The sequence below is a fragment of the Drosophila santomea genome, chromosome 3R, assembly GCF_016746245.2.
Source record: "Drosophila santomea strain STO CAGO 1482 chromosome 3R, Prin_Dsan_1.1, whole genome shotgun sequence".
In the NCBI taxonomy this organism is placed as follows: Eukaryota; Metazoa; Arthropoda; class Insecta; order Diptera; family Drosophilidae; genus Drosophila; species Drosophila santomea.
This window is the reverse complement of record NC_053019.2, coordinates 8,082,025-8,109,985: the sequence shown is the minus strand read 5'-3', so window position 1 is coordinate 8,109,985 and position 27,961 is coordinate 8,082,025. Positions and strand designations below refer to the sequence as shown.

General features: G+C 43.2%; 6 protein-coding genes across 10 annotated transcripts; 2 read left to right on the top strand and 4 right to left on the bottom strand.

Moving 5' to 3' along the window:
• Position 1: 1 nt before the first annotated feature.
• LOC120454196 (mediator of RNA polymerase II transcription subunit 15) lies at positions 2-11,164 on the bottom strand. 3 transcript variants are annotated; one of them, XM_039639287.2, is made up of 8 exons: positions 10,996-11,164; positions 8,667-8,837; positions 3,233-3,355; positions 2,261-2,394; positions 1,807-2,199; positions 1,258-1,668; positions 1,028-1,183; positions 2-949 (listed from the first exon to the last, which is right to left on the bottom strand). In XM_039639287.2, exons 2-8 carry the CDS (start codon positions 8,707-8,709, stop codon positions 536-538), a joined length of 1,674 nt encoding a protein of 557 aa, XP_039495221.1. In that variant the 5' UTR covers positions 8,710-8,837; positions 10,996-11,164; the 3' UTR covers positions 2-535. The 3 variants fall into 3 exon arrangements, with proteins under 3 accessions (XP_039495221.1, XP_039495222.1, XP_039495224.1); XM_039639288.2 differs by having other exon boundaries at positions 10,999-11,164; XM_039639290.2 differs by lacking the exon at positions 3,233-3,355.
• A 25-nt stretch (positions 11,165-11,189) lies between these two features.
• LOC120454198 (prolyl 4-hydroxylase subunit alpha-1) lies at positions 11,190-13,164 on the bottom strand. Its single transcript, XM_039639293.2, has 8 exons — positions 12,929-13,164; positions 12,714-12,871; positions 12,506-12,659; positions 11,797-12,451; positions 11,689-11,733; positions 11,468-11,633; positions 11,329-11,411; positions 11,190-11,261 (listed from the first exon to the last, which is right to left on the bottom strand). The coding sequence occupies exons 1-8, from the start codon at positions 13,132-13,134 to the stop codon at positions 11,205-11,207; spliced, it is 1,524 nt and encodes a 507-aa protein (XP_039495227.1). The 5' UTR covers positions 13,135-13,164; the 3' UTR covers positions 11,190-11,204.
• Positions 13,165-14,109: 945 nt separating this feature from the next.
• Positions 14,110-15,856, bottom strand: LOC120454199 (tether containing UBX domain for GLUT4). Its single transcript, XM_039639295.2, has 2 exons — positions 15,717-15,856; positions 14,110-15,661 (listed from the first exon to the last, which is right to left on the bottom strand). Exon 2 carries the CDS (start codon positions 15,643-15,645, stop codon positions 14,209-14,211), a length of 1,437 nt encoding a protein of 478 aa, XP_039495229.1. The 5' UTR covers positions 15,646-15,661; positions 15,717-15,856; the 3' UTR covers positions 14,110-14,208.
• Positions 15,857-16,069: 213 nt separating this feature from the next.
• Positions 16,070-18,963, top strand: LOC120454200 (CUE domain-containing protein 2). Its single transcript, XM_039639296.2, has 4 exons — positions 16,070-16,638; positions 16,708-16,954; positions 17,012-17,178; positions 17,296-18,963. The coding sequence occupies exons 1-4, from the start codon at positions 16,325-16,327 to the stop codon at positions 17,480-17,482; spliced, it is 915 nt and encodes a 304-aa protein (XP_039495230.1). The 5' UTR covers positions 16,070-16,324; the 3' UTR covers positions 17,483-18,963.
• Positions 18,964-19,254: 291 nt separating this feature from the next.
• Positions 19,255-22,497, top strand: LOC120454197 (transcriptional adapter 2B). 2 transcript variants are annotated; one of them, XM_039639291.2, is made up of 4 exons: positions 19,255-19,458; positions 20,051-20,926; positions 21,434-21,513; positions 21,581-22,497. In XM_039639291.2, the coding sequence occupies exons 1-4, from the start codon at positions 19,345-19,347 to the stop codon at positions 22,170-22,172; spliced, it is 1,662 nt and encodes a 553-aa protein (XP_039495225.1). In that variant the 5' UTR covers positions 19,255-19,344; the 3' UTR covers positions 22,173-22,497. The 2 variants fall into 2 exon arrangements, with proteins under 2 accessions (XP_039495225.1, XP_039495226.1); XM_039639292.2 differs by having other exon boundaries at positions 19,256-19,458; positions 21,364-21,513; positions 21,581-21,844.
• A 136-nt stretch (positions 22,498-22,633) lies between these two features.
• On the bottom strand, positions 22,634-26,180 carry LOC120454195 (DNA polymerase iota). 2 transcript variants are annotated; one of them, XM_039639286.2, is made up of 3 exons: positions 26,139-26,180; positions 24,396-25,367; positions 22,634-24,331 (listed from the first exon to the last, which is right to left on the bottom strand). In XM_039639286.2, the coding sequence occupies exons 2-3, from the start codon at positions 25,350-25,352 to the stop codon at positions 23,075-23,077; spliced, it is 2,214 nt and encodes a 737-aa protein (XP_039495220.1). In that variant the 5' UTR covers positions 25,353-25,367; positions 26,139-26,180; the 3' UTR covers positions 22,634-23,074. The 2 variants fall into 2 exon arrangements, with proteins under 2 accessions (XP_039495220.1, XP_039495219.1); XM_039639285.2 differs by having other exon boundaries at positions 26,057-26,145.
• Between the last annotated feature and the right edge of the window lie 1,781 nt (positions 26,181-27,961).

Sequence of the window (27,961 nt, the reverse complement as noted above, 5' to 3'; positions counted from 1 at the left end):
GACGTTTTATTTTCGGGAAATACTTGTACAATAAATAAATAGTGAAACGTACTAAAAATAAGTGCCCGAATCAAAATGTACTCACTGATGGGACTTAACTAGAGATTATCCACCTAAGGGCTAGGAAGAGACTAAGTTTAAGGGGCACTCTGTAGTACAAGAGCTGCCACAGGAAGTGATGATGCTTAACAGAGAAAAAACCATAATAATATCAGTTCCCTAGTGTCCTCTATTTTGTGATCAAAATAATCTTAGTCATATCTATTATCCATTTCCTCGAATAGATATGGAGAAAACTATTTTGACTCTGTGATAATAAAATGTTGAAGCGCCACAAATAGGCGTCCTTGAATCTGAATATAATCGGAATGGTTAACCAATTTCGGGAATAGTTTTTTGTTTTCTCTCTCTGATGATTGGGAAAACCGTTGACTTCAGAAAAGGACTTGACTACGTACGGCTAATCGACCAGAGACGCTCGATCGTAAACACTTAACCTAGATCTCAGATAGCGTTGGGATGGGCCCAGTGAAGCCTAGTTGGATAGCTGTTGCTCTGCCTCTGCTGGAACCACATGCTCATGATCCTCTTTGGGCAGGCTGCGCTGCTCCTCCTCCCTCAGCTCCGCCTTCTTGGCCTGTTCCTGGCGCCGGGCCACGCCCTCCATCGACTCCCGCAGCGAATCGATGTCCAGCGCATTCTCATCCTTGTCTCCATCCTGCTCGTGCCTCTGGCCGCCAGCGAACTTGGAGAAATAAGTGAGCGACTTCATCAGCTGATAGCTCTTAGAGATGGGAATGTTAGAGTCGTAGACGCTGGTGCTAGAGCTGCAGTCCACGTAGAACCACCAGTTGCACTTCAGGATCGTCTGGTCGAAGAGTGTGTTCTCCGGGCAGAGGAACGACTTACGCACCATGCCGTCGTCGGTCAGTGCGCATACGTGGAATACCTGCCAGAGATTGTGGATTGCGATTAACAAGTGTGTACGATTTACCGCACTAAAACGCATCAAGTGCGTGTAGTTTACCATGCAGCCAAGATCGGTGTCAGCGTAGAGACCAGGAAAGTGCTTTTGTTTAGCACAGGAGAAACTCGTAGGTGGCAGGTCCACCTTGGATTTGAAGTTGTCGTCAAAGTTCTTGTCGTAGCCCACGGGATAGTACTCCTTAGGGGCGTTCATTACCTGATTTAAAGCAGTGAAACATAAATATTATATCCAATTGAAAATTGGTCATCAGCTTTCAACGCAATACCCACCTTGGACACCTTGTGCTCCGCCAGCGACTTTTGTGGACGCGGTGTAGTGGTTGTCGTTGTGGTCGTCGTGGTCGTAGTCCTCACAGTGGAGGTGCGCATAAACTCCTCTCTTAGCTTCGCCGCCAGTTGGGCCCGGTGTTCAGCCTTCAGCTGCTGCTCCCGGACGTAGATGGCGTGCTTGATGGTGTCCACTGTTACGTTGGCAGCGGCGGCCAGTTCCTCTACGGTAACATCTTTCAGGTCGAACTTGGGCTCCTCGAACTGAAGGTAGTTCGGGTGACTGGACACCGTTCGGTGCTCCTTGCCCACATTGGCGATCCTGGCGATGGATTGGGGCATCGCCTGGAACACCGGCACGGCTACTGGTTGGGATACCACCGGATTGGCCACGTGAAAAGTGCGATTCGAGTGCTATCCGAATGGGTGTGAATTTGTTATTAACAGAATATTTAATTACAATTCTCAGTGCGTTACTTCAGGGAATTAACTAGAGTTGTTCCATTTACAAAGAACCCAAAGAAAGCACGTGTAACATGTGTAGTATCTTACCGGTTGATCGATGGAGGTTATTAGCTTGTTGTTGAGACTGACCCGCGGCTCCGGGGTGTCCACGGCCACCCGTCTCTCCGCAGGGGTCGAACTCGGAGCAGAGGGCTGAGTGGCGGCCAGTTGCTTCTGGGGAATGGGTCGGAAGGCAGGAACACCCAATGGCAATGGACGAGCCTCGGTCATGAGCTGTTGCTGCTGCTGCTGCTGTTGCTGCTGCAGAAGCAGCAATTGTTTCAGCTTTAATTGCTGCTGCAACTGCTGTTGCTGCAGTTTCTGTTGCTGGAGTTGCAGTTGCTGCTGCTGTTGCACCTGCTGCAGGTTAAACGGCGCTGCTCCAGTGGACCGTGAACTTATCCGTTTCTCTGGCAATGGGTGTTGCACGGGTGGATTGACCTTCGGTAGAGATGTGAGGTAATGAAATAATTTGAAATGCAAGAAGACCGATTGAGCTCACCTGTTGCTGGGTCGATGGAAGTACGCCCACCAAGTCGGGTGGTGCTCCGTTTTTGTAGCTGATAGCCCGCCGGCGGTCACTCTCCGTGTTGCCCAGCGATTCCGGAAAGCCCAGCTCGTCGCCCAGACTGAAACCTGTAAGAAGCAAAGGTTTGGGTTAGGTCGGGCGCACGACGGCCCCATCAATCACTTCAATCGTGGCCGAGGGTTGGGCAATGATGTGTTAATTAATGGCTTTTGTTTTACCCTTCACGTGGCTCTCGTATGAGTCTTATCAAAGTCTTACATCTATGTGGCTTTTATGTACACAGAGCCTAGTAGGGTTCATCTATTAAGGAGGTCAGTGAATAATAAACATCTGAGCAAAATAACAAACACGTGTGGCTCACTTGTTCCTATTTGTAAATGGTCAAATGATCCTAAATTATTATTATTATTATTAAATACAAGATACAAAAATCAAAAAAAAATATTTTCTTTAATGATAACTAAAAATATATTATACCAGTTTTAACAAATTCGAAAAAATTGGTATGTTTATGTGCGATGCTTTTAGTGCTCTTTGGAATCATTAAAGTCCCATTAAACTGGAATCCTAGCTACCCCTCCTGCACGCCCCTGCCAATTGAACTACAGGTCACTCTTCAAGCCGATTTCTTGTTGTGCTACTCCGCTGAAACGCTCTACATTATCAGAATTGAGTTCATATATGTGCTGCTACCACTGACATTGGCATTAATGCATAATGACTTACTTAATCGCTATTCGCGGTGCGTTTGAGTTCAGGTCGAGTTCGATTACTTGACCAATTAGCTGCACTTGAGAATTGGAGGATTGAAAGCCTTGAAAACACTACGTACTCTACGTCTACACCTTGAACTATTTCGGGGTCGTATGTACACTGAGAAAATGAAGGGTGAGGGGAATGGTGGGGATGGTGCGAATGGGTTGACAGAACAGTTGAGAGATTTACCTAAACCGAAATGGGCCTTAAGGCCACCCAAATTTCGTACACGAAACAGTCCAGACTTTTTGAAGTTACAATCGAGAATGAAACCGAAATCGGACGATAAAACACACGTCCCGCAAGCCAATCCTATAAATAAAGAATAGAAAAAGCAAACACAGAATAGGATAGTTCTTTGGTATAATACAATAGTTATGTTACTAATTAGTACAACAAGGGATTAATATTATGTAGAGATCGTGTAGGGTAAGGTATTCCAGGGATTGAGTGGATACGGAAGAGGGGGGAAATCTTCTGTGTTGTTTTCTCTATGCAACATTAAACCACAACCAAAAACTTAACCAATTTTGGATTAATAACTAAGAGTAGTATTGCTGTGTTAGAAAGGGTGTGGCTTCAAATCTGACATGAATTATATCACTTTACAAAATTGGCATAAATTAATAAAAGTTTTATCACTTTGAAGCATGAAGTCTTCAAATAAAAATCGGCGCAAAGTTTTTAAGTATGCGATCCCGCATCGAATCGCATTGCGTGGCGGATGTCTTGATTGATGTGCGGATTGACTGATTATATCTCACGAAGACATCCGATTCGGCGCGTGGAATCTGAGGTATGTGTGTTTTTATTATCTTGCATCTGCCAACATAAGGTGTGACCGCGGAATGACCCAGATTGAAGCAGAGAAGATGGCCCAATCCGACCGCAGACATACAAGTAATAAAACCAGGCCGCCAGCATTCTCACAGCGATCTCAACGTGGCCATAATCGATTTACTATGCCGTGAGCAGACCCATTATGGACCGACAAATGGCACTTCCTTATGATTGGGGCCCACAAAACCATTGAGCCCCATAAGTGCCATAGGTTACGCATTAGCTGGGGTTACCCAAGTCATGAAGAGAGCACCCCCATTGACCTGAACCAAGTTAGAGACTTCAATTCGAGCTGGGGAGCCAAATTGCGAGTCTTGGGTTCAAATTAAATTGTTAGCATGTCAAGTGGGACATGTAATACGTGTTTCGAATGAATTCTTTCAAAATTCCCCCGCCACTCGGCGTGTCGTCCATCCATATTCATGGAGCAGCATTTGAAACCGATTCTAAGGCGGCTAATGGCAAGCCATTATGTGCGAGTGGCACATGTTGCCAATTGTGGTAATCGTTTTAGATGATACACTTGGCCAAAAATGACGGACTGTGGCCCAGTTAAATAAATTGTTTACTTGATTGCTAACCAGATTGTTAATATAGTGCAAAAGCCTACTTTTATGCATTTTTCCTCAGTGTAGAGCCGCTACGGGTCGGATCAGAGTCCGGTCCAACACTTTGGCTTGTGGGTTCAAGGAAAATGGAGCTGGTTTTATAACCGCCCGCCTAATGGAGTGTCAGCATGGCAAGGCAATGTTTAGCCATCTCCGCGGGATCAGAGCGCGCACCCGATGTGCTCACTTTCCGTCTCCGTCATCGTTATCATCATTATCATCATCATCAGATATACCACTCTACCACTCAAAAGCCACAATCGATTATACCTGCTCCCCCCGAAATGGTTGATAATGGAACTTTAGAGACTTTTACACACAAATTTGCATTACGCATTCGCCGTGTGGGCGAGCAGTTATTTTAATTGCGCATGCAAATGGCCTGCACGACGACAAATTTGAGAAGGGAAACCAGCAATTAGCTAGGGAAAACTAGGCAAATAGCCCGGCATGCCGGAGAGCAATAGGAAATATAAAAATATGAAATTTTTTTCGAATTGTCCGTGGGGGACATCCAGCGACATTTGCAGTTAGTCACAGGCGATCGACAAGCGCTTTCTCTCATCTCAGGTATGAAATGCGAGTTGCGGCGGCCTTACGACTTGTCGTGGCTGCCCGGCATCAAGTGGCCAAATAGAAATCCAAACTAAACAAATAATGAGGCATAAATATGCACGTGGGGCAGTGTTGGCATAGACCAGCCATTGATCAGCGGCAGCAAATGTTTAGTTACTTTCCTCGAAGACAACATCTTGCATCCCACATCCCCTGATCAGTAAAGCCCGTCTAGTTAGCACCTCTGCCCGCGAAAGTGGGTCATCTGGTCTCAAAAACATTGATATTAATTGCTCACTCGGATGCTAAGACAGAAACTGAAACCGAAACTGAAACTGAAACAAAAAGCATAAGCTGGCTGGCCGAGCTCAGCGTTAATTCAATTTGATGATCTCGCTTGGCAGACGCAAATGCAAATATCTTGTATAAATTATCAAACATCTGCGCCTAGGCCGTCCATTCATTATGGCCGAACCTTAACCCAAACCTTTGAGGTATCAGACAACGCCTCTCTAAGTGGTTTCCCTTTTAATATTCTGCACTCATATTTAAAGGCTTTAACATTCCATTGTTGGCAAAACGTTTTACGGTCAATCTTTTTATCTCATCGTCAATGATTTTTTTCGCGAAGGCTCTTTTGGGCGACCACCTTTCGCTTTTTTACGCTGACATACTGGGCGAAACTTTCCATTTCTCCTTAATTTACTTAGCTTACTGGCTCGTACTTTTGTTCTCATTGTCAGTGACAGGAAATCGTACTTTTAAGTGCTATTAATGACCTTGCCGTGGTGCTAAAAGTAACCGATTTAAATGACGGAGATTGTCTTTTGAACTGACTTGCATCATAGATCGACTCTTACACCTTGTTCTATGTCATGAAGGGAAAATCAAAATGTGATTTCGGGAACTTTACGATATGCCCCTGACCTTGCCCCTGTGCCTCGAATAAGCCGTCCGAATGAAACCATTATCGCACGTCTTGGGGGGAGATTGTTTCGGATTGGCTTGGATTGTCCAAATGGTCTTCGACAAACACGGCTTGCTAATCCCCTTTGCCGGTTAATTATGTTAATTGAACGATGGTCTTGACAGTGAGCGATAGGCCGAGGGAAACAGAGCCCCGACAGCCAAAACTTATGACAAAGACACTTTAGGCCATCGAATTAAATTGCAATTTGAGCGTGTATGCGTGTGGGCCAAACAGTCAGCTAGTCACAAAGGTGTGGAATGGAATGCAAGACTTTGAATGCCCAGAGATCGGTGCAGCATCTCCGAGGCGAAGGTCTTACGTGAGCGGGTTGCGTGCTCGGAAATAATGCCACAACACACTTGACGGCCCAAGAAACACAATCTTTATATTATGTGAAGATGGGCCCAGACAATAGAGGCGGTAATCATGCCTTAATTTATTCCTAATTGCGAACAAAACGTACAAATGTCTGCAGAGGGGAACTCGAAAAAGGGAAAGGACACGTCCCTTGTGTGGGAATAACCCCAAACGGAAGTCTTGTTGTCCACTGCCCAAAAAAAGTTCGGGAAATTTTTTGGTTCTTATTTATGCATCATCCTATCTTATAATCATAAATCATGTTTCTTAAGACTTTGTTACACAACTTAATTCCCACGTGGTATTTGTGGTAATATTTGGCTTGCACTTAAATGATTTTTTTTCCAACTCAGATGTAGCGAACAGTGTAAGCGAGCAAAATGTTGGTCATTTAGGCATTCCCCCAGCTATTCGCTTGAAGCTAAAATGACAACATGTAAAAAGTTAAAACTTGAAACTTTAAATTGGTATTATTTATCACTTAAAAAGTTCATATAAAAAATGTACTTTAGAATTTATGGGATATGTTTTTGCAAGTGCACAGATGCCAGTCTGCCTTTCACTTTGCAAAATACCAGCTCGGAGAGCCTTTTACTTATTGACCAATTGTATGACAATGCAATTTCTTTTACTTATTATTTTTTAGTACTTTTAGCCCCTTTTGCAGTTGCAACAATGCATCTTTCCGAGGCCCAATGGTTTGGCTAAGAAAAACATTCAACGGCAAAGGCTAATTGCCGTTGAAAGTATGTACATTTAGCCAGAAAACATTTATAATATTTTATGTTTACTTGTCACACGGGGCGTATACTCACTAACGTATTGGCTATTAGCTGTCAGTTTTGACCAGGAAGGGTCTTCACACCGAAGCCAAGTGTTTCGGGCCAGAAGTATTGCATAAAGCTCTCAAACATCGGTCCGAATGTGGGTTATATAAAAACACAGAAAAAGCAACAGCATCAGAAACAACTGAAGATGCCTCCAAAGCGCTGCGTCATTGACCACAAAACAGATATTGAGTTTGAGCCAAACACGAGCGAAAAGAAAAGAAAACAATAAAGAGAAACATATGCGGCCAACGCATCCCAATGAGTTCGGGTACAAATCAGCGTTATATTGATGATTCATGGTCCACGATTGCTCAGTGAATTTTATGAAGCCATCAATGGGAATATCAAAAGATTTGGGCAGGGCAATGTCGGTACATATTTGAGTGATGTGTGCATAAGTTCCTCCTGCCCATGGATAGTTTCCTTTTGGCCAAGCAAAGGTCAGTAAACACACCATAAACTTTATGCAAACTAGGCAGCGAAAATTGTCTGAACCAGCAGCCAGTTTGTAGACCACTATTGCTCTGATCTTGACCGATATTCTGGCCCAAGACGGACTTAGCCATATTGAGGGGCGATTGGAACATCGTTACACTCAATCAAATAAAACAGGTTGAATTGTAGTGCGAAGGTTAAGCAAGGTTAGTTTATGCAATTTGCAAATTGATTAATTGGCGAATGGTCGATAAATAGGTATAAACCTAAATGGAGACACCTTCAACCCAAATAAATGTACATATGTATGTATATACATGGGTATCTGTTCTTAATGAGCTGCACATTACTTCAGGTCAAGAATGCTCCATGGTACCATGACTAACCTAAAACCAATCCGGTTTCCTCGGCAAGGTTTTTGCATAAAGCGAACCGATTGAAGCGCAGACAATGAACAGAAACTGAATCCATATGAAAAAACGATGCCAATAAACTGCAGCAGCGGATCGGTGGGTTAATATGCATAAACAAATGTATAGATAAGATTGTTATGGTTGCTATTTGCCATATATGGCGTACTTTTTGCATTGACTTAAGTTGATTGAAATTTAAGTGGACGTCCAAATCTTGACGCCAAATTGTCTACCTAGCAGTATAGTATTTATTTACTTTGTTTGTTTGACCAATTGGCTAATTACCGACCACTAATTTTGGACAGCTTACAAAAGAATCTTCGGCGACCAGTTTTGTGTCTGCAGTCTAGTATTACAGCATATCCAGGTGTCATAAGACTCCCCATAAAATATAGCTGCTGTCTTGAGTCTAAAGACTTAAGACACAAACTCGAATTCAAGAAAAGTTCGTCGCCTCAGTCATTTGAATTTCAGCCTGCTGCCAACCCGAATTAAATAATTGTTATCCGACACCCGTGAAAAGCAATTAAGCTCCGGCAGCCACACAGCAACAACAGAAACAGCAATTATTTGGTAAAATGGAAACAAGAAAAATGAAAACTGCATTTTACTCACTTGCCGCCTGCATGATCAGAAAGCCAATCACAAAAAAGTTCATTTTTGCCACTTTTTTCTCTGTCGAATTTTGCTTGAAAATTTCTTTCTTCGGAAATTACGATGATTAGTTATTTTCGTCGGATGCAAGTAATTTTGCTTTGCTATTTTCCACGTACACTCAAACACTCACTGTGGGAGGGAAAAGCCAAATGAGGAAAACACAAAAAAACCTTTATTATCGTTGTGTTCGCGACTCGTGCCGCAGATCGGAAGCGGATAGTTGATTTAATTAAATTTAATGAACTTATTATTTTAATCAATTATTCCAGTATTGCGAATGAAGGAAAGCAATGAAATGCGCGTAAATTGAACGAAAATACAGAAAATGTATGTAAAACCAAAATAAAACCGGTAGACACAAGAAACGCAAATGAGCGGGGCAAACACTCTCACTCTCTCTTTCGGCGGTAAAAGTGAAGATGGGCGGACGGAGGCGGTGACGCGACTGAGATGCGCCGATAATCGCGCTACGCGTGCGTAGGCGCCGGCAGAGGCAGAGGCGGTAACGGTGGCAGAAGCGACGGCAGAGGCAGCGACGAGCTGGAGTATTTTATTTTCACGACTAGCTGTAAAACCTACCCTATCTGTGAGCCGCTATTCCAAAACATGTATATTTACTTTTCAACTGCTATTTAAGTAAAATATATTACATATGCAAGTGCATTTCAAGTCGAGGCAAAGTTTAAACAGATTAATTATACCCGTTACTCGTAGAGTAAAAGGGTATACTAGATTCGTTGAAAAGTATGTAACAGGCAGAAGGAAGCGTTTCCGACCATATAAAGTATATATATTCTTGATCAGGATCAATAGCCGAGTCGATTTGGCCATGTCCGTCTGTCCGTCCGTCTGTCCGTCTGTCCGTCTGTCCGTCCGTCTGTCCGTCTGTCTGTCCGTATGAACGTCGAGATCTCAGGAACTACAAAAGCTAGAAAGTTGAGATTAAGCATACAGACTCCAGGGACATAGACGCAGCGCAAGTTTGTCGAATCATGCTGCCACGCCCACTCTAACGCCCACAAACCGCCCAAAACTGCCACGCCCACACTTTTGAAAAATGTTTTGATATTTTTTCATTTTTGTATTGGTGTTGTAAATTTCTATCGATTTGTCAAAAAAAATTTTGCCACGCCCACTCTAACGCCCACAAACCGCCCAAAGCTGCCACGCCCACACTTTTTAAAAATGTTTTGATATTTTTTCATTTTTGTATTAGTCTTCCAAATTTCTATCGATTTGCCAAAGAACTTTTTGCCACGCCCACTCTAACGCCCACAAACCTGCACTTCTACTAGCTGAGTAACGGGTATCAGATAGTCGGGGAACTCGACTATAGCGTTCTCTCTTGTTTTTTTTTTAGTTTTTCATTTCTAACTCACGATCCATTCTGATCCATCTATTTAGCTATATAACTTTGTCTAAATGGAAGGCATTATAAGAAATTGGAAGCAATTTTATAAATTGAAGCCAAATCACATAGATTTCTAGCTATAACATTATCCATAAAAAGCAATTGTTATTTCTTTCAATTTAAATCCGAATTGATCTGCAAGAATTTGATTGAAAATCGAACTAACTTTTCAAGCTAACTTTATCACCATTTGTCACAACATTTGATTACACTTGGCCAAAAAGCTAATTAAAAAAGGGGCATAATAAAAGTCTTGTAGCGCTATGATTTCTTGACTGAAACGCTGGTGATTTATTTAGCGACACATGCAGCGATATTCCAGTCCGGCACTTGTCTCCTTCGCTGCTCTCTTGAGCATAACAACAACTTTCCAATTGCCAGCGCTTTGGTTTTGGTTTGTTGGTCAGCGCTCCATAATTTCCTCGGCTGTCTGTCTTTTTGGTCTATTGTCACTGCCAACTTAAGGCGGCTGCGCACATGCCAACTACCAGCCACGCCCCCAAAAGCAAACACACCGCGATAACAACAACACTGCGACCGCACGTTCAACGGCAACAAGTAAAACAACAACAGTTCTGCCTCGTTTTGAAACTGGCAGCATAGGTAAAAGTTGTTTTCGATACGCTTTAATTTCGTTAGCTCTTTTGGCCGCGTTAATATTTCGCCCGAAATTAGCGCAAAACCAATTTACACGCACACACACACACACACACAATCTGTTAGCACTGGACAAATCAATGTTAACGCGAATTAGCCTCTTGATTTAATTTTGTAATTTCAACCGCAGCCCATTAGATTGAGACGGGTCTGATAATATCGCCTTGGCTATACAAAATATTTAGACTGTGTTGCCAAAGCAAAGCGTTAGCGACTTACAACCTGCGAGTATCGCGATCACCTGGCCAGGTGCGAAACTTAACTTGTTGCTCTGGCGCGCGGCCAACGACTGAAAGCCGAATCAGAAACTGAAACATAAGCGCAATCCGAATCCGAATCCGAATCGAAGTTGCAATCGCGGTAAGCCGAAGATACGCCAAACAAACTCAAACTTGGGGCCCTCTCTTTCGCTCTCTCCAGTTACTCAGCTACTCAGTTACAGTTACTTGGCAGCACTGGGCGGGCGGATAACGGTAGAGATATACCTGATATCATGCGGGAAAGGAAACTCATTTAATCTTAAGGATTTCAGTTCAGATTATAGAATTATACATTTTGCGGTGGGTGTAGATTCGAGTCTTTCATGCAGGGTGTGGAGAACATTTGAGGCAGCTCGTTTATCCACTTCGTGAGTACTATAAAAAAAGATACGGTGGGTACTTCATGCAAAGCATAACTCCTTAAAGCTTACCGTATTTGGAACCGCTTATCACCGGGCATGCTGAGTGCAGCGTTTCCAAATGCAAAGCTCCGGAGTTGTGCAGATTGTACCAGAAGACCGCTGACCCCTTCTTGGGCGTAACGGTAATATTAATCCTCGGGAAGATTGTGGCGCCACCCGAGTCAACTTCTCCCAGCTGGAAAAACTTCAAGCTAATACCAAGGAGACTGCGACAAAGTGGAGTGACTTACGTAAAACAAAAGAGTAGCTATTCGATCCCCGTACTTTGCCCTGGTCTGAAAATATACTATGATAAAAATACTTTTCCAACATAGTTTTAAATTTTCCAAAAATCATACCGTATTCGTATATTCATGATAGTCATAGTGCAACATGTAGTGCCCACCTATGCCGTAATTAATCAGCGAAAATGGATCGCTGAGCTCCATACGTAATCCGGTCATATCGGTTACCCGGTCATTAAGGGTTTTGGATTCTACTATATATGAGTCCTTCGAAGCTCTCACCGCCGACTCCTGACCCGAATCAGTCAGGGATAATATGAAATTACTTGAGTTTAGCATCAATTCAATTTCGCTGTCGTAAATCACATCGTGAAAGACCACCATGTACGGATCCGAGCTCAGCTCCTCCATTTTTAGAGGGGCAATCCGCGTGAAGGGCGTCGTGGTGCTGTTGTAGCGACAGTGGAGGCGACTTGGTTTTTGGACAACAACCGTGCAGTTCTGCACAGTCGCCAACTCCTCCTCGATGTGTAAGACTCCATGACTGGGGGCTACTTCCTCCGGCTTGTTCTCTAAGTGGTGAAGGGCTGCAGTTAGCTGCTTGTTCTTCGCCAGGAGCATAGCCAACGTCTCGTGCGCTTGGTATTGGTCGAATATATTATCAAAACGACTCAAAGAGAGATTAAACCAAGCCTCGGCAAGATCATCCTTTCGACTTTGAACGCTGAACTCTCCGAGGGCTAAGCAATCGTAAGCTGTCAGTTCTGTACTGGAAGTCAGTAATAATGATATTGTGTATTTCAGTATACTTAGCCTAACTTACTCTGGCTGTGAGTACCCTGCTAAGTTACCAGCTGCCAGCTCTTCTGGCTTAAGGTCGTAAAAGGACATCAAGTCATCGATTCCGCGACACGCGTGTTCCAAATCCAATGAAGTGGGTAGCAGCATTCTCATATGATGGGCATTCTCAATACGCACTACGAAATATAATTTAAAGCAAACTCTTTGACTTGGCGAGATATTGGCAGTACCTAATGCATTATTTTCGGTCCTAAAGGCATAGTGATACCATTTCCTCCAACTCGTGTGTAGGCGATGTATTAGTCGAAAGCTGTTCAATGGATTTGCCAAGTACGATTCATAGTCACTATGCATTTCGTTGTGCTCTGTACTCATAGCAGTTAGGGATCTGTAGGTAATACGTGGATATGTAATTATTCAATGAGAAACTGCTGCTTAGTCCCACCTTTTCATTAAATTTAATTTCATTTTCAGTGTTTCCACATAGCCATTTAAATTGTCTACCAGTTTATCCTCAACCTTCAGAAGGTTCATCAGTTCCATTGTTGAGGCAGCATACGATTTCTTTCGAATGGATTTGGCAAACCCTTGGCAGCAAATTATACAAGCACTTAAAATGCCAATAAACATTACAAATTTTAAGCTGTACATTTCACTTTTGGGACGTATTGGCAAATGACTTTACAACATGGTAATGATAGTATTGATAATAGGTAATTTGTTGCGGTCTAATTTAATTAGCAATGCTTTATCTCTCTCGCATTCAAAAGTCCCTATAAATATGTTGCAGGATAAAAGTAAGAGGACACTCTTTGAGATAAGAAAAACTTCATTAAACTCGGTTTATTTAACAAAACTTAACAAATTCGCATAGTCGATGTGTTTAGTTTTTGTGGCTTCTTTGTATGCGCCAAGCTTGCAGGCTTGGCTAATTAAGTTACAGCATAACCGACCACTTTAACTTATTGACCGTTACTAGTTATTTGTGTTGTTTGTATGATTTGTTATGTTATTAGGCGCTTGTCTAATTTACTGCAATGAGTTTGAAATTCGCATGAAAAAAGATTTATAAAATGTATTTTGGTTGAGAATGAGTTTGTTAAAAAAATTCCTTTCTATCAGTTCACATTAATTAGGCTTATGAGTTGAAAAAGCGGTTATCCACATCGTTGGAAAACCCATAACCCGACATCTATGTATGACCTATAACCACATTCAGAACAGCACTGTCAGCTTAGGATTGCTAAACGATGGCAGATTTTTCCTTAAAAGAGGAGAAAAGATCATGCTAAAGTCTGGCCTTACGACTTTCTGAAGACAAGCTTTTGTAAAAATTCAATTAGTTTCATTTTCCATAAAATATAAGCATATTAGTTGTTAGGCTAAGGGTCGGCGGTCTTCTGGCATAATCTTCATATTCACATGAATATTATTACGCTGCGCTCCAGTTGTCCAGTGATAGTTGGGTCTACATAAAGTTAGACTAAATTTAATTTTGTTGTGAAAATGGTAATGGCTCCATGCATTGCTCATCAAGTGGCGCAAATGTGTTCTATTTCATTTGGGAGAAATGCAAACGTATAAAACTGAAATAAATAGTTCGTGTTTTAAAGAAAAGAACGACAATCCTTATTTGATGTACAAATTTTTTAAATAAAAAATATATAGAAATAAAGCGGATTCATTTAATATCACGCAGACTGTTCGCTTAAAGCCATGTATCTATTAACTAGACCCCGCCGCCGTTGCACGGGTAAGACGGTATTTTTGAACCGCATAATGCGCTCCCTCCTCGGAGGTCAACTGATCCATGTACTGCTCCTTCACGAATCGATTGTTCGCCGCATTGAGCGAGTCCTTGAGAAACCCAAAGTGCACGATGGCATTTGGGACAAAATTCAGCTCCAGGAGCGTCTCATCGGAGGGCAACACCTTCTTCGGTGGAATGGTAAACAGATGGAATTGCTCCCCTGGCTGGACCAAAAACTCCCGAACAAACTCCTCCACCGAAGAAAGGGGCTCGTGCGGCTTAAAGATGCCCTGGAGCACGAAGCGATCGGGAAACTGAACGCGCAGCACACAGTCTTTGTACTGGTTGAGCTTAGCCAGCATGGTCTTTTGGCGCTCCAACTCCCTCAGCTTTGCTGTCAGCAAGGGAGCGTCGTCATCTCCGGTTGAAGTACGCTTTAAATCGCGGAGTACCATCTTTAAATCGTTGACGGTCAAGTCGAAAAATGAGTCCGGCAAATCGTCTGCGTTTTTCTTGGATTCGTCCAAGGAGAAGAGTACAGCCTGACGGGGACCAATTACTCTCACAACTGGGGGAGCCCTGCCTGGATTCTCTTCGACTTCGTTTTCGTCCTGCTTTCGCTCCGGGGGGTGGTGCATGGAGTATCCGGAACCACTACCCCAGTCGTATTTAGGTGCTTCCGGCTGAGGCTGCTGCTCTTGTTTGTCTTCACCTGAGGTCTTGGCTGGTTCAGTCCCACTGGCATTTTCTTCAGGAGCCGTGCGTTTTAAATTCTTGATCATGTTGCTGGTAAGGGCAAATCCACCGCCTCCTCCGCTGCCACCAGCTGCCATTGCAGAGCGGGAGGTGCTGGGCTGGTCGTCGTTGTCTACCCGAGGCTTGACAGCGGGAGCTTTGTACACATTTGCCTGGGTCTTAAGGTCCTCGGGTTTTTTGTCGATAAGACGCATCATAGCGCGACCCTCGAGGATTCCTAGGGATTTCAGTGTGGTCTGGCGCATCTGCTCCTGTCCTATGACCTCGCTGCGCATGTAGACGATGACGGGGCTTTCGTAACCATTGACTTGGGACTCGCAGAGCTTTTGGACCACCAGCCAAATGGTGTCGTTGGGCGAAAAGTCTGCTTGCTGGCGGGATCCGTCGTTCAGCTGGACGCAGACAAGAACGTTACTCAGTGTACGCCGCTTTTCTGTCTGCTCCATTTCAAGGACACAGTTGTTAGGCAGGCCACTGAAACGGAACTGCTGCGTTAGTCCGACCACCTTGTTGTGGAACTTGAGACAGTGCTCCTCCGCATCGTAGCCGTGCTTGGAGCAGGCCGTCTCCAAAATCTCCAGCAGCGTCATGTTCGCCGTCACGTTCACATTCTGCCGCCGACCATTGGGCAGCAGGACTGTGACGCGCTTGTCCATCGGGCTGGCAAATTTCCTGCAAGAATACGGATCGGTATGGTAGCATCCAAGTGGAGGCAAAAAAATCTCACCTCTATAGACGTTTTGAGCAGAGACTACGTTCCGGAATTTGCCGGCTGGAATTGGGGTTGTGGGTGTACGTCTATCGATAGACCTAAAAATTTGTTTACTGCGTTGCGTGACTTTCGTTTTTCTCATTCTCATTAGAGATGCGCCCCCTGAAAGATATCGGTTAGCAGGAGTTCTACTTATTATGGATTTCTAAATGTACAAATGGCGTGATTATAAACAGTATAAGCAATATATTAAAGTATAATCAATACCGTATAACGGATTTAAAGAAAATTAAATAATTTTGAATTCCACATATCGATAGACTTATGTTACTTCTATTTCAATCGATAGGAGCTGCCTGTGTATCGGAGTATTATTGATTGCAGCAGGAAGAAGCAAAAGAAAGGCGCAGCTCGCAAAATCAAAACTATATAAAACGCAATTTGCATTCAAACTAAATTCAAGTTCTATTATTCGACTGTCAGAGGACATGCTCTAAGTTACGGGGAAGTCCCCATTCAGTGAGTTTCAGCATTTTGAGTGACGCCCTGTGAGAGAGAGCTGTTTGAAAACCGCCGACCCAGCAAGAGATACTTCGAGAAGTCCCTTCAACTATATAGCCAATATGACCAATCTGGAGAAGCAGCACGAGATGGTGAAGCGCAGCCTGGTGCAGTTTATTAGTGGCCACATACCGGGAGCCGACTTCAGTGTTGTAGACGAAATCGTGCTTTCGTACATTATTTCGATTTTGGAGGAGGCCTCCCAGGACCCGTGCTTCGATGTCGAGGGCTTTGTGGAGATGATGGGAGCCTACTTCGAGGAGTTTTCCACCATTGACCAGGGCATCATCTGTGACTGGATCTACAAGCTGGCCAATGAGCTTACCGATATGGAGAAAAACCAGGAAAACCCAGACGCCGTCAACTTATCGCTAAAGTACGTTTTCCTTTGCATTCTTATGCTAAAAGTTTTTATATTGAATATATACTTGCAATATATTTGCAGCTCCCTGAGCCTCTCCAGCATTATTCCGGAGTCCAAGCTGCGTGCTCGCAACTCGTCCACTTCCGAAAAGGACGAACTCTCTTCGAACAGCAGCAGCAGCGGCGGCTGTGGTGGAAACAAGCGTTCCCAACATCTTTCGGAGACTAGCGATGGAGGCTCTACCGACAGCTCCAGCTCCACTTGCGACTACTTCTTGGACGAGACCGAAGTGCTCCAGGAAATGTTTCCGGATTCGGCAATTGCCGAGGTAAGTCAAATGAAAGAAGTTTTTAATACTGTGTTATGCATTTATATCCTTTCGCAGATCAAGCACTGCATCGCAATTTCCAAGGGCGACATCGATAGCGCCACCCAGATCCTCTTGCATCGTCAAGAGACCAACCAATGTATTACTGACAAGTCGCATACTACTTACATAAAAAAGAATGTAGTCGTCGACGATAATGAACTCAAGAATCGTATTATCGCTAGGTAAGTATACAATTTAAAAGAAAGTCGGCACAGCAATATATTATAGCACCTAAAATAGGCAATGTAATTTGTAATTACAAATATTCAATCGTATTTTTTTTTATTTACCCCATCTAGGTACTCCTATGTTGACAAGAACGCCACCCAGCGTGAGTACAAGCCGGTGGTCCCAAAGATGGAGCCTCGCAAGCTGGTTCGCTACCGGGACAATAAGATCGTTTCGCTCAAGGGCGAGCGGTACACCGAGATTAAGCGTGACGAAGATGCTGAGTTAAAAAAACCCAAGAAGCAGATTCAACCGTAACTAAAGAGGAACAAACCCCTCTTCAAGTATTTTATCAAGAAGCAAATTAATCCACACCCCAGTAACTTATCCGCACCCACGAGACCGATCTTCGCCAGTAGCGGTAGCTGCAGATCCAGCGGCACCAACAACAGCAGGCATCCTGAAAACGAGCACAGTTTATACAATCAGATGCATATTGTTGGGCTGAGCCATACCAGCACTTATTCCAGCTTCACCATACCAGTGATCCCCGCCAAGCTTAGCCAATGTTTAGATGCTTCCCAAGACGATGACGATGAGCAGCGAGAGTTTAGAGACAAAGACGAGCCACCGAGCACAGCGAATCGGTTTCCATATCCGAGTGAGTATGGTGCAGAGTTTGTGGCATCGGCCGGCATGCTGGTCATACTGTTGCTAGTTGGCCATTGCCACTGGACCTCGAACGCTCATCGCGCTAATGCCCAAGAAAAAGACACAAAGACTTTACATACCAAATTAGTTGATAGTTATGCTTTAGGACTACTGGCTTATGCAAATTTTGAGAGCCCATTTTCCGCGGCCGCCTGCTTATGAGTCTCGTTGCCGGGAGCAGGCGGTTCAGACGGAAATGGACCTGGATCTGTTTCCGTTGCCAGTCGTCAATTATGACGACTGGGGTCGCGCCTGCGCTGTGACTTCTCCTTAGTTCCTTACGCAAGCGAATTCAAATCGAACCGTATCTGTGAAAATCATGAATCTCAAACTCTTAAATGTCCTCGAACAGTATTGTTAAACCTACTTCAATCCCTAGGATCCGACGCAGGTGCGACACCAAAACCGAATTTGGCGCTCAAATAGACTTATTTAGACGTTTTTAGGTACTCGAATTGATGAATTTTGTTGGCCGTGTGCGTGTTTTGGAAACGCAGCTGCACAAGAAACTTGCCATATCTGTTTAAGATTTGTTAACCATTTTGTATTGTGTAACTCGTTTTGTTTTCCTCTGGTCCAAGCTAACTAGCAAGAGTAAACTAGCAACAATGCCACCAAAGCCACATGCAACACAAACTAGTCCTCACCGCCCACTGATATATCTGGAACCCATAACAATTCGGCTACTGTTCGGTGTAAGACAGCAATACTAACAATAATCTAAACATATTCAGCATATATACAATGTATGAACTAATCGAATAATCAACTATTTATACAGCGTAGCCTACCCCAAATCCTTCCCAATTATTGTAATGATTGTAACCTACAATATCACGACAGTCCCACACCCTGTTCATGTTAGATGTAAGCATCCGAAATATTTTTCGGCAGTTATTAGTTTTAACTTTTTGTTTGAGACAAAAGATATAACAACATTTAATAATTTCTTGTAACTCCCGTGTATTTCATTTTAATTCAACCATCAGATTGGTTTTGGTTTGATATTCACATCTTATATTTTAGTTTTATATATTATTTTTGTGATATTAGCGTAAAAATCAACTTAAAGAAAAGGCAAAACACTCGAATTAAACTTTTGAAATTATTAAATAAACTACTATCAATATTTATGTATATTGGAGTTTTAAATATGTATGATGTTTAAAGCCGCTTATGTTTAATGTTGTATGTTCTAAAGTTAAGATTTCGGACGAATTACAAATTAAACAAGCTGGTTTTTTTATTTTTTGCTGAAAATAACAAGATTGCAATTTTAAAAAGTCGCTAGAAATAGCTTCAAAAACTAGCTATATATGCGGCACTGTTTAGAAGAACTGGTTCTTTGTTATATATACAAATTCCCAGTCGAGCAATATGGCGTTGTCTTCGCGTCTGGTCACACTGCTGGCATAAGTTTTTTTTCGCACAACTCAGAATTGTCGTGAAAATCCACGTTTTGGCCCAAAATGACCACAATTGCGGATTTATTCACAAAGTATAATTGCACAAATTGCCAGGATGATATTCAAGGCATTCGAGTGCACTGCGCGGAGTGCGAAAACTTCGATTTATGTTTGCAAGTAAGTAACTCACACATACACGACGACGAGCGACGCACGTACACATGTGTGCAGTAGGGTGGGTCGCAATTTTTGAGGTTCTAGAATTGTAGGTGGATTTGTAAATATTAAAACGAATGTTTGAATTTACGTTGTAGTAAATTGCGTTTCTAGGAGTATAATAAATGCAATATGAAATATGGTTCTGTTTTTATTTCTTTGCCAAATCAACTTTAAAATATAAAGAAAATAAACAACAGTTAACCCAATTAAATATTAAACATGGAAGTTGCTCTTGCTCTTCTGAATACAAAGTATATTATAAGGCATTTTACGAAGGTGGAAGAAAATTTGATTACTACAGTTTGTTTAACAAATTGGCTAAATTTTCGAATATCTATTTTTACCCCGATATTACTTTGTGAACATAATCGACCCACCCTGTTACACCCACACTCGCACAATCTAGAGATGCGTCGCAAATTTGGAACCAAAAAACTGACTCATCTAGGCATACAAACAAATACATACACGCAACCGGCAATTTCACCATGTTGATTAAAAAACAGCTGACTCTGTATTTATGTTGTATGATTGTTTATTTTTTGCGCAGTGCTTTGCCGCAGGTGCGGAAATCGGTGCCCATCAAAATAACCATGCCTACCAGTTCATGGACACGGGTACCTCCATATTGAGTGTATTTCGTGGAAAGGGGGCGTGGACGGCACGAGAGGAGATCCGCCTGTTGGATGCAATCGAGCAGTACGGCTTCGGAAACTGGGAGGACATTAGCAAGCACATTGAGACGAAGTCGGCGGAGGACGCCAAGGAGGAGTATGTGAATAAGTTCGTGAATGGCACGATTGGAAGGGCCACTTGGACGCCGGCCCAGAGCCAGAGACCCCGCCTTATAGATCACACAGGAGACGACGACGCTGGTCCTCTGGGCACCAATGCACTCTCCACCTTGCCTCCATTGGAAATCAACTCCGATGAGGCCATGCAGCTGGGCTACATGCCCAACAGGGACAGCTTCGAGCGGGAGTACGACCCCACGGCAGAGCAACTGATCTCCAACATCTCTTTAAGCTCTGAGGATACGGAGGTGGATGTGATGCTTAAGCTGGCCCACGTGGACATCTACACCCGCCGACTTAGAGAGCGGGCTCGCAGAAAACGGATGGTCAGGGACTATCAGTTGGTATCAAATTTCTTCCGCAACAGAAATTACGCTCTGCAACAAGGTCTCACAAAAGAGCAGCGCGAGTTCCGTGACAGATTTCGGGTCTACGCCCAGTTCTACACTTGTAACGAGTATGAACGGCTGTTGGGATCACTGGAGCGAGAAAAGGAACTACGCATTCGACAGTCAGAGCTATACCGATACCGGTACAATGGCCTGACCAAAATTGCGGAATGCACCCACTTTGAGCAGCATGCCGCAACAGCGACGCACCGCTCTGCAGTACCTTATGGCCACGGGAAGACCGTAAGTGTAAGGCTCCGTAACTGGGGTGCCGAAATCGAACTATCCAAACGTAAATATTTGATTTGCACTCGAAAAGCCGACCTAACACTCTGTTTTTTAAACTTAAATCAAAAATATATTTCATTTTTGTTCTATCGACTTACGAAATCTAAAACTCCTCCAGGGGTTATGTTAGCTTTATATTTTAATAAATTAACTTAAAGATGAACTTAAATTGTATGTAAGGATTTAAATAATTAAATGAATTTGAGATACAAAAACCAGAGTTTAAGACGCTCAGACTGGTAAGATTCGATTTTATTCCCCTTGGAGTAAGCTTTTTTCACTGAGAATGCATGACGAGTTGAATATCGTGTGTTCTGCCATGCTTTAGCCGTCCTGACCTGACCTGACCAAACTCTTACAATCGCTTTTCCGTCTTGTCTCACGATATTCAGCTCCACTGCATAATAAACGCGCCAAACAACGAGCGTTCGAATGGTTCTATAAGACAATGTTTAACCACAGGACCACACGCAACCATCCAATGGAAGTCATCGGCCGCCAAGCTCTTCCTTGCACTCCCCACAACCGAATCTCAGAAAGGTGTAAGTATTTTGTGAAAAAGTTGCAATTACTTTTGAACATAAATAATAATTTGTTTCGTTCGCTTAGCGAAATGTCAAGCGGCGCCGAGGTAAGTTCAAATTCAATCGCACCAAGAAACACGCTCCACATCGCCGACCCGACCTGCTCCGGCGCATTATTGCCCAGCAAAAACTACTTGGATAGCTGTCGGGGATCGTCGGCAGCTACGATGCTGCAGACGACGGGAATGGGGGCAACAGTGGACTCGGGAGCGACGACGGGAGTGACTTCCACGGCTACGACGATGGCGAATCTGCCCACGAACTCGGCGAAGGGAAGCCAACAACATCTGCAGCCGCTTCAGCAGCATTCTCAGCTCCTGCAAAGCGGAAACCAGCACAAAATGCAAAACGAGGCTGCCGGCGCAGGCAGTGAGCAGGTGCCCAGCATGAGCCTAAAATTGCGCACCCAGCTGGAGGAACTGAAGCACCTGCCCCAGCCGCTGGGCAGTGAACTGCTCAGTCACAACGAGCTGGATCTGTGCAAGAAGCATAATATTACGCCCACCACCTACCTCTCGGTTAAGACTGTCTGCTTGAGCGGAGCACCATCGCTGGGCAGTCCCATGGAGACTTCGCTGCGCAAGTTCTTCATCAAGTGCGGCTGGCTGAGCCACTGAACACCATTCAACTTCCCGCGCCCCCTTGATTAAGAGCTAAATGCATTTATAAGGACTTCACTTTATTTTATTGGTTAGAATAGGTTAAAGACATTTTTATACTGTTCAACTTTCGTTGCCATTTTCATCGTGGTTAAAACTACAAAACTGAAAATCCATTTACTTGTATCAAGTCAAGCTCAATTACATAAAGTTTGGTTCCTTTGAGTGAGATGTCGGGATTCAGATATTCTGTATTAACTAAGCTTAAGTAGGTGACCCAACCAATTGAATATGTATGATATGACGTGTAAATGAAGTAATAAATGTAATAGTGAATGTGAAACGAGGGCGTGACTTGTTTCTCGGATCTCACAGCTGCCAGGGAAACCGCTCCGGACTGAACGCCGCTAGGATATGTAAGAAATAGCTATTCTGTAAGCCTCTGATAGCGGCACTACCGCACTGAGTATTCATATTTAGATAGATTTTCTGGGCAAGAAACTGAACAATGCAATTGATCGTAATTCATTAAAAGCCAAGAGTTTAATATTCAATGTCTTGCAAGTGCATAGTTAATATAACTGAGGAATGGAAAACAATGCTGGAATAAAAAAAATATTAATATTTAAAATGTTAACACATTTGGAATGTTTTATACACTTGTGAAGATTAAAACATGTTTAACGAGCACTTTCTAGCGCTTTTCTAATGATGTTCTTTTATATTATAAACTTAACCAATTTACTCATTCAGTTCTAGAAATCTACTACTACATTATTTATGTATCCTAGCTTAAGTTTATCCAAAGCGACGCCCTAACGCTTGTAACCGTATACCTACAAAAATATATCATATATTTAAACAAATTTATTCTCTTTGCTCTTATAACTATAAACGATGTGATGCTCGGATGCACTGCATCACTTATTCCGAAGAAAGTAGCGATACAAAGTGTTTTTCTGACCGCTAGAGGTAGTGGCAGTTGCTGGGGCTCCACTGGCAATAGCTGCGCTTGTAGTGGCGCCGGTCCCATTCGTTTGCTCTACAGCCGCCACCAGGGAGCTGCGCCACGATGCGATCAACTCGGTCTGCAACTCCACGGGCAGCTCTTTGAACACCTCGGCATCCACACCTGCTGGACAAGCTATATTCGTTAGGGCATCACACGTTGCCGTACTACTCGTGTTGGTGGCCGCCGCAGTCGTGGTGGATGAGGGAAACGACAAGGTTGGTGTGCTAGGTGCGCTCATTGCCACGGAGTCGTCCATTGGAGAAGGAAGCGGAGAGGAGGTCGTAGAACTCGCATTTGAGCTCAAGCGACTGGCAGTGCGTGTCGTTACAAAGCGTAAACTGCCGTCAATCCGTTGCAGCAAAGTGTTTGGTGGCTGGACGGTTCGGAAACGAGGAGCAGGCGCGGACGAAGAGGTAGACGGCGTGGTGCTCATGGGGAAGTCCTTCTCGCTATCACGCGAGTTCAGACGCAGATCACAGACGCGCAGTTTGCTGGGCGAAGCTACTTCGGCGGCGGAATCTCCCACATCCGCCGCCAAGCGGCTGCGCTTAGATACTAACAATCGGCCAATGCGACTCTTTTTCGGCGACGGTTCCACTTCAGTCTCAGAGAAGTCGCTGAAATCCGAATTGGTGGCCGCTGATTCGGAACCATTATCAAGCAGCATGGGCACTGGCGATGCAGTTGTGGCTCTTCTCCTATAGAACTGATCGCTTGGTTTGAATGTTGTTGGCGAGGAGCGGAAGGCGCATTCGTCTGATGTGGGACTCTCCGCTGTGGGACTTGTGAGACTTGTATTTGTGAGTGAGGTAATAGACTGAACCTCCAGATCCGCCTTCTTGATCAGAAAATTAGCAATTGATGAGGAGCCAACCTTGCGCTCCTGGAACTTGGAAAATGCCAGGCCCAGTAGAGTAATGTTAAAGGGCTTGCTCATATCAACTATTCGCTCAAAAAGTCGCATCACAATCTTGAGAAGTTTTTCCTGGGCTCCGTCTGCCAGTTGTACCTTGCTTACTCCTGTTTCTCCTGGACACACGGAGGTTTTAAAGAGGGAGGGTAGAATGTTTGCCTGTTTGGTCTCACGGTGGCTGGTCTTCTTCTGGGAATCGAACTTACGTAGCACCACCTTGATGGCAATGGGTACGCGGCCATCCTCTGCAACCTGGGGAATCAAAATGTTTTCGTTAGTTGGCTGTTACCGAACTTATAAATTACTTTTAGCTTACTTGCTCCACCAGCCGTTTGAGCAGCATGCGAAACCTTTCTTCCACATCGGTTCGTACGGATATTGGTTTACAGGCATCTTCCATTCCAATGGTCTTGGGTTTCCCGGTAGGACGGACTGAGCTCGTGTCACGGCCAAAGGCCAGATCTCGCAGTCGGGTGGCAGTTTCAAATCCGAATTTCTTCCGCATTACGTCCATGTCGCACTGCTGCAGCTGCTCAACGGATGACATACCCGCCTCCAGGAGAAGGCACTGCGTCTTCTGGCCAATCCCAGTGACTCGCTTTAGGTCGCCCAGTTCCCGCATAAACTGCTCTGCATAGGTGGAAACCAGAACGGTCTGCTGATTAGGTTTATGACTACTGCCGACCAGCTTGGCCAGTAGCTTATTATAGGCGATTCCAGCGCAGCAGGTAATTCCCAGCCGGAGTTTGAGTTCCTCTCTGATTTCCTGGGCAATCCGAGTGCCGATGGCCAGCCGCTGGGCACAGCCGCAATCGCAATTTGACAAGGGAGTGCCATCCGCCGGATACGTGTGACCCACCGGTGGTTTAGTCTGGGCCTCAGCTACGTGAGCCTGTCGCAGTTCTACCAGTGCAGTCACATCCATGAAGTTCTCATCGAAACCAAGCTTCTCCACTAGGGGAGTGTAGTTGAGCAGAAGGTCAAAGATTCTTTGCGACATCTGCCGATACGGGGTGAGGTCCTCTCCATTGACCAAAACCAAATCGGGACAGATGCGCTGTGCCTCGGCGATGAGCATCAATTTCGTCACCCCTTTGGCCCGCGCCACATAGTTGCAGGTGACCACGATGTTCTTCTGCTGAATCCCCAGAGCCTTTGATCGCAGCGTTGGATCCCGAATCTCCTCCACCTGAGCGTAGAAGTAGTCCATGTCCAGGTGGATAATGGTGCGCTGATGCGCCTCGCTTTTACCGAGCACGCTAGCGAAGTCCATGACGGTTCTGATCGCCTGAAATTGCGAAAGGTCATGAAATAGGGCTCATAGAGCTGGTCATAAGATTGCATTTGACTATGGGGATACCCTGTATATGAGTTGGAAGTGCAATTGCCTAAAAAAAGTATCATTGGCACACAAAAATTGTAAACTGTAAATGTATCTTTGTTACAATTCTGCACTTATGTTTTTAAGTCAACAAATATACATACATAGGTGAATCAATCAATCAATTCTGTAATGGAATGTCGCAAAATAAAAACAATAAATGTATAGCGATCAAAATGGAAACCAAGCACTTGAATTAGTCCAGCAAACCCTGATTTTTACAGGGTATTCTGATGCAAGTTGGGTGGCTGGCGGTGAAACAAAAGAGAGAGAGAGGAAGAGAGCGCGCGGGGTGCTCCGCTGGTGAAATCTGTTTCTTTGCTGCTGCCACTGTTGCTCGCCGTTTCTTCTTCTTCCACTGGTGCCGCCGACTTTCTAATCAAACATTGCGAAAAACATTCGAGCCCAAACGCCAACGCGCACACACACAACCCAGAGTTAAGTGCCGGCTAAACAATTACAACGAACCACAACAAAATATTGCACATAGTTGTCTGTTTGGCGATGACGCATTAGTTTGTGAACGAAAAAACAACGGACTTTGCATGCGACAGGGAACATACTCGTTTTTGGGTTTACTACACCCCTCTACTTACCGGTGTATCTTAATAACACGATTTACAGTCAAATGCAAGGAACTGCAGTAAAATATGACTTTTAATTGGGGTTTATATTTACCTTGAAATCTAGAGGTGAGAGCACAGCGATGGCACTAACGATAAGTCGGGCAAGGTTGGTATCGATAACAAAAAATTGGTACAAATCAGGATGGCAACTCCCGAAATGCGTACATATATGGACGGCAACTCCCAACTCTCTAAAGTCAAAATGGCAACTCCCAAAATGTGTGAAAATCTAGATGGCAACTCAACAAAACAAGCGATTGCCGCGAAAGTACATTATTTTTAAATTGCCATGGAGGATATGAAAAGTTTTACATAATACAACGTATATATTTCTTATATTCTTTTAACGAAAACGAAAACATTCAAATTTATAAATTATTGTGTTGAAATACAAAGCACATGGTTGTATAATTAATATGACATGGACATATAATTAACATCTGGAATATCTTAATGAGTGCTACGTGAGCAAATCAAAACAATAATTAGGTAAACTGGAAGTACTCCTACTGTTTACTGGTCTGTTAATTAGCATTTCTAAACATGCGCAATCTTTGCATGACAGCAACAATAAAATTGTCTAAAATTAAATAGTATTTGAATAAGCACCAGGAATGTATGGGTTTCGAAACCAGTTGGTTTTAATTTTAGGCGTATAAATAGGTGGATCATAGTCCAGAGTGCATCACAAGCTACTACAATGAAGATCTTCGCTATCTGCGCTCTTTTGATACTCGCCTTGGCATCCGTCAAGTGTAATCCCAAGCCCATTTCACCCAGAACACTTAAGATTGCTTATGGAAAATAATAAACTTTCACTGGAATCAAGCGGCTTAATATTTTAAAACAAAGTTTACGTTTTGAGACAATTATATTTTAAATATAAATAAATTTAAAATAAAGCAACGATGTTCTTTTGAATATAAATACATTCATAAATAGAAATGCATTTAAAAAGGAGTCTTTTCTTAATCTTATGGTTAAAAGTGGATGTATCTGTTTGGAAACCCAACTCCCGCGATAGTTTGTTGCGATGTAGGAAACAAAAAGTTTCAAGCATATATGTACATTCATATATGAATAACGTATATATATATATAGCGTTTCCGACCAGATCAAATGTATATACATTTTCTAAATCATAATTGGGAACTCTAAAAACTAGGTTAATTTAAGCATCTGATTCTGTTTGCTGCCACGACGACTCTAGAACGCACAAAAGCACAGAACTGACACGCCCACACTTTTAATTCACGTTTTGATTTTGTTTAAGATTTTACTATTATTCGCCCATCAATATGCGCCTAACTTTAAATCTATTAAAACTATTTATTATTATGTGATATTTGTTTAAAGAACGGTGACTATGCCGTTTCTATTGCTTCGTAATATTATTTTAATGGAAATTTATCATTGGGAAAAACAAGCCAATTAGCATTTTTAAAATCAAAACAACTAAAACACGCTACAATTTACTTTGAGAAATTTTTAAATTACATTAATAACATTCGAGAGCATTCAATTAAAATACTATACATATGTTCATATAATTAACTAATTCACGTTTTTGTAGAATAGATTTATGCGACACTCCAAAAAAGTTATTTTTAAACAATAAACATTTTGTGTCTACGCATATATATCTGGTATATCTTGTTTATTAGATAAGTGTGTTAATTAAAAACAAAGTAAGCAAATTTGGAGTACTGTACTGGTTTCATTATTAACATTCTAAAACAATCGTAACCATTGGTCGATAGCATTAATACAATCGAGGCAGCTTAAAAATTATTTAATTAAGAAACAGGAATTAATAAGCTCAGAAACCAGTCGGTTTCTATTTTAGGGGTATAAATAGGTGGATCACATACCAGA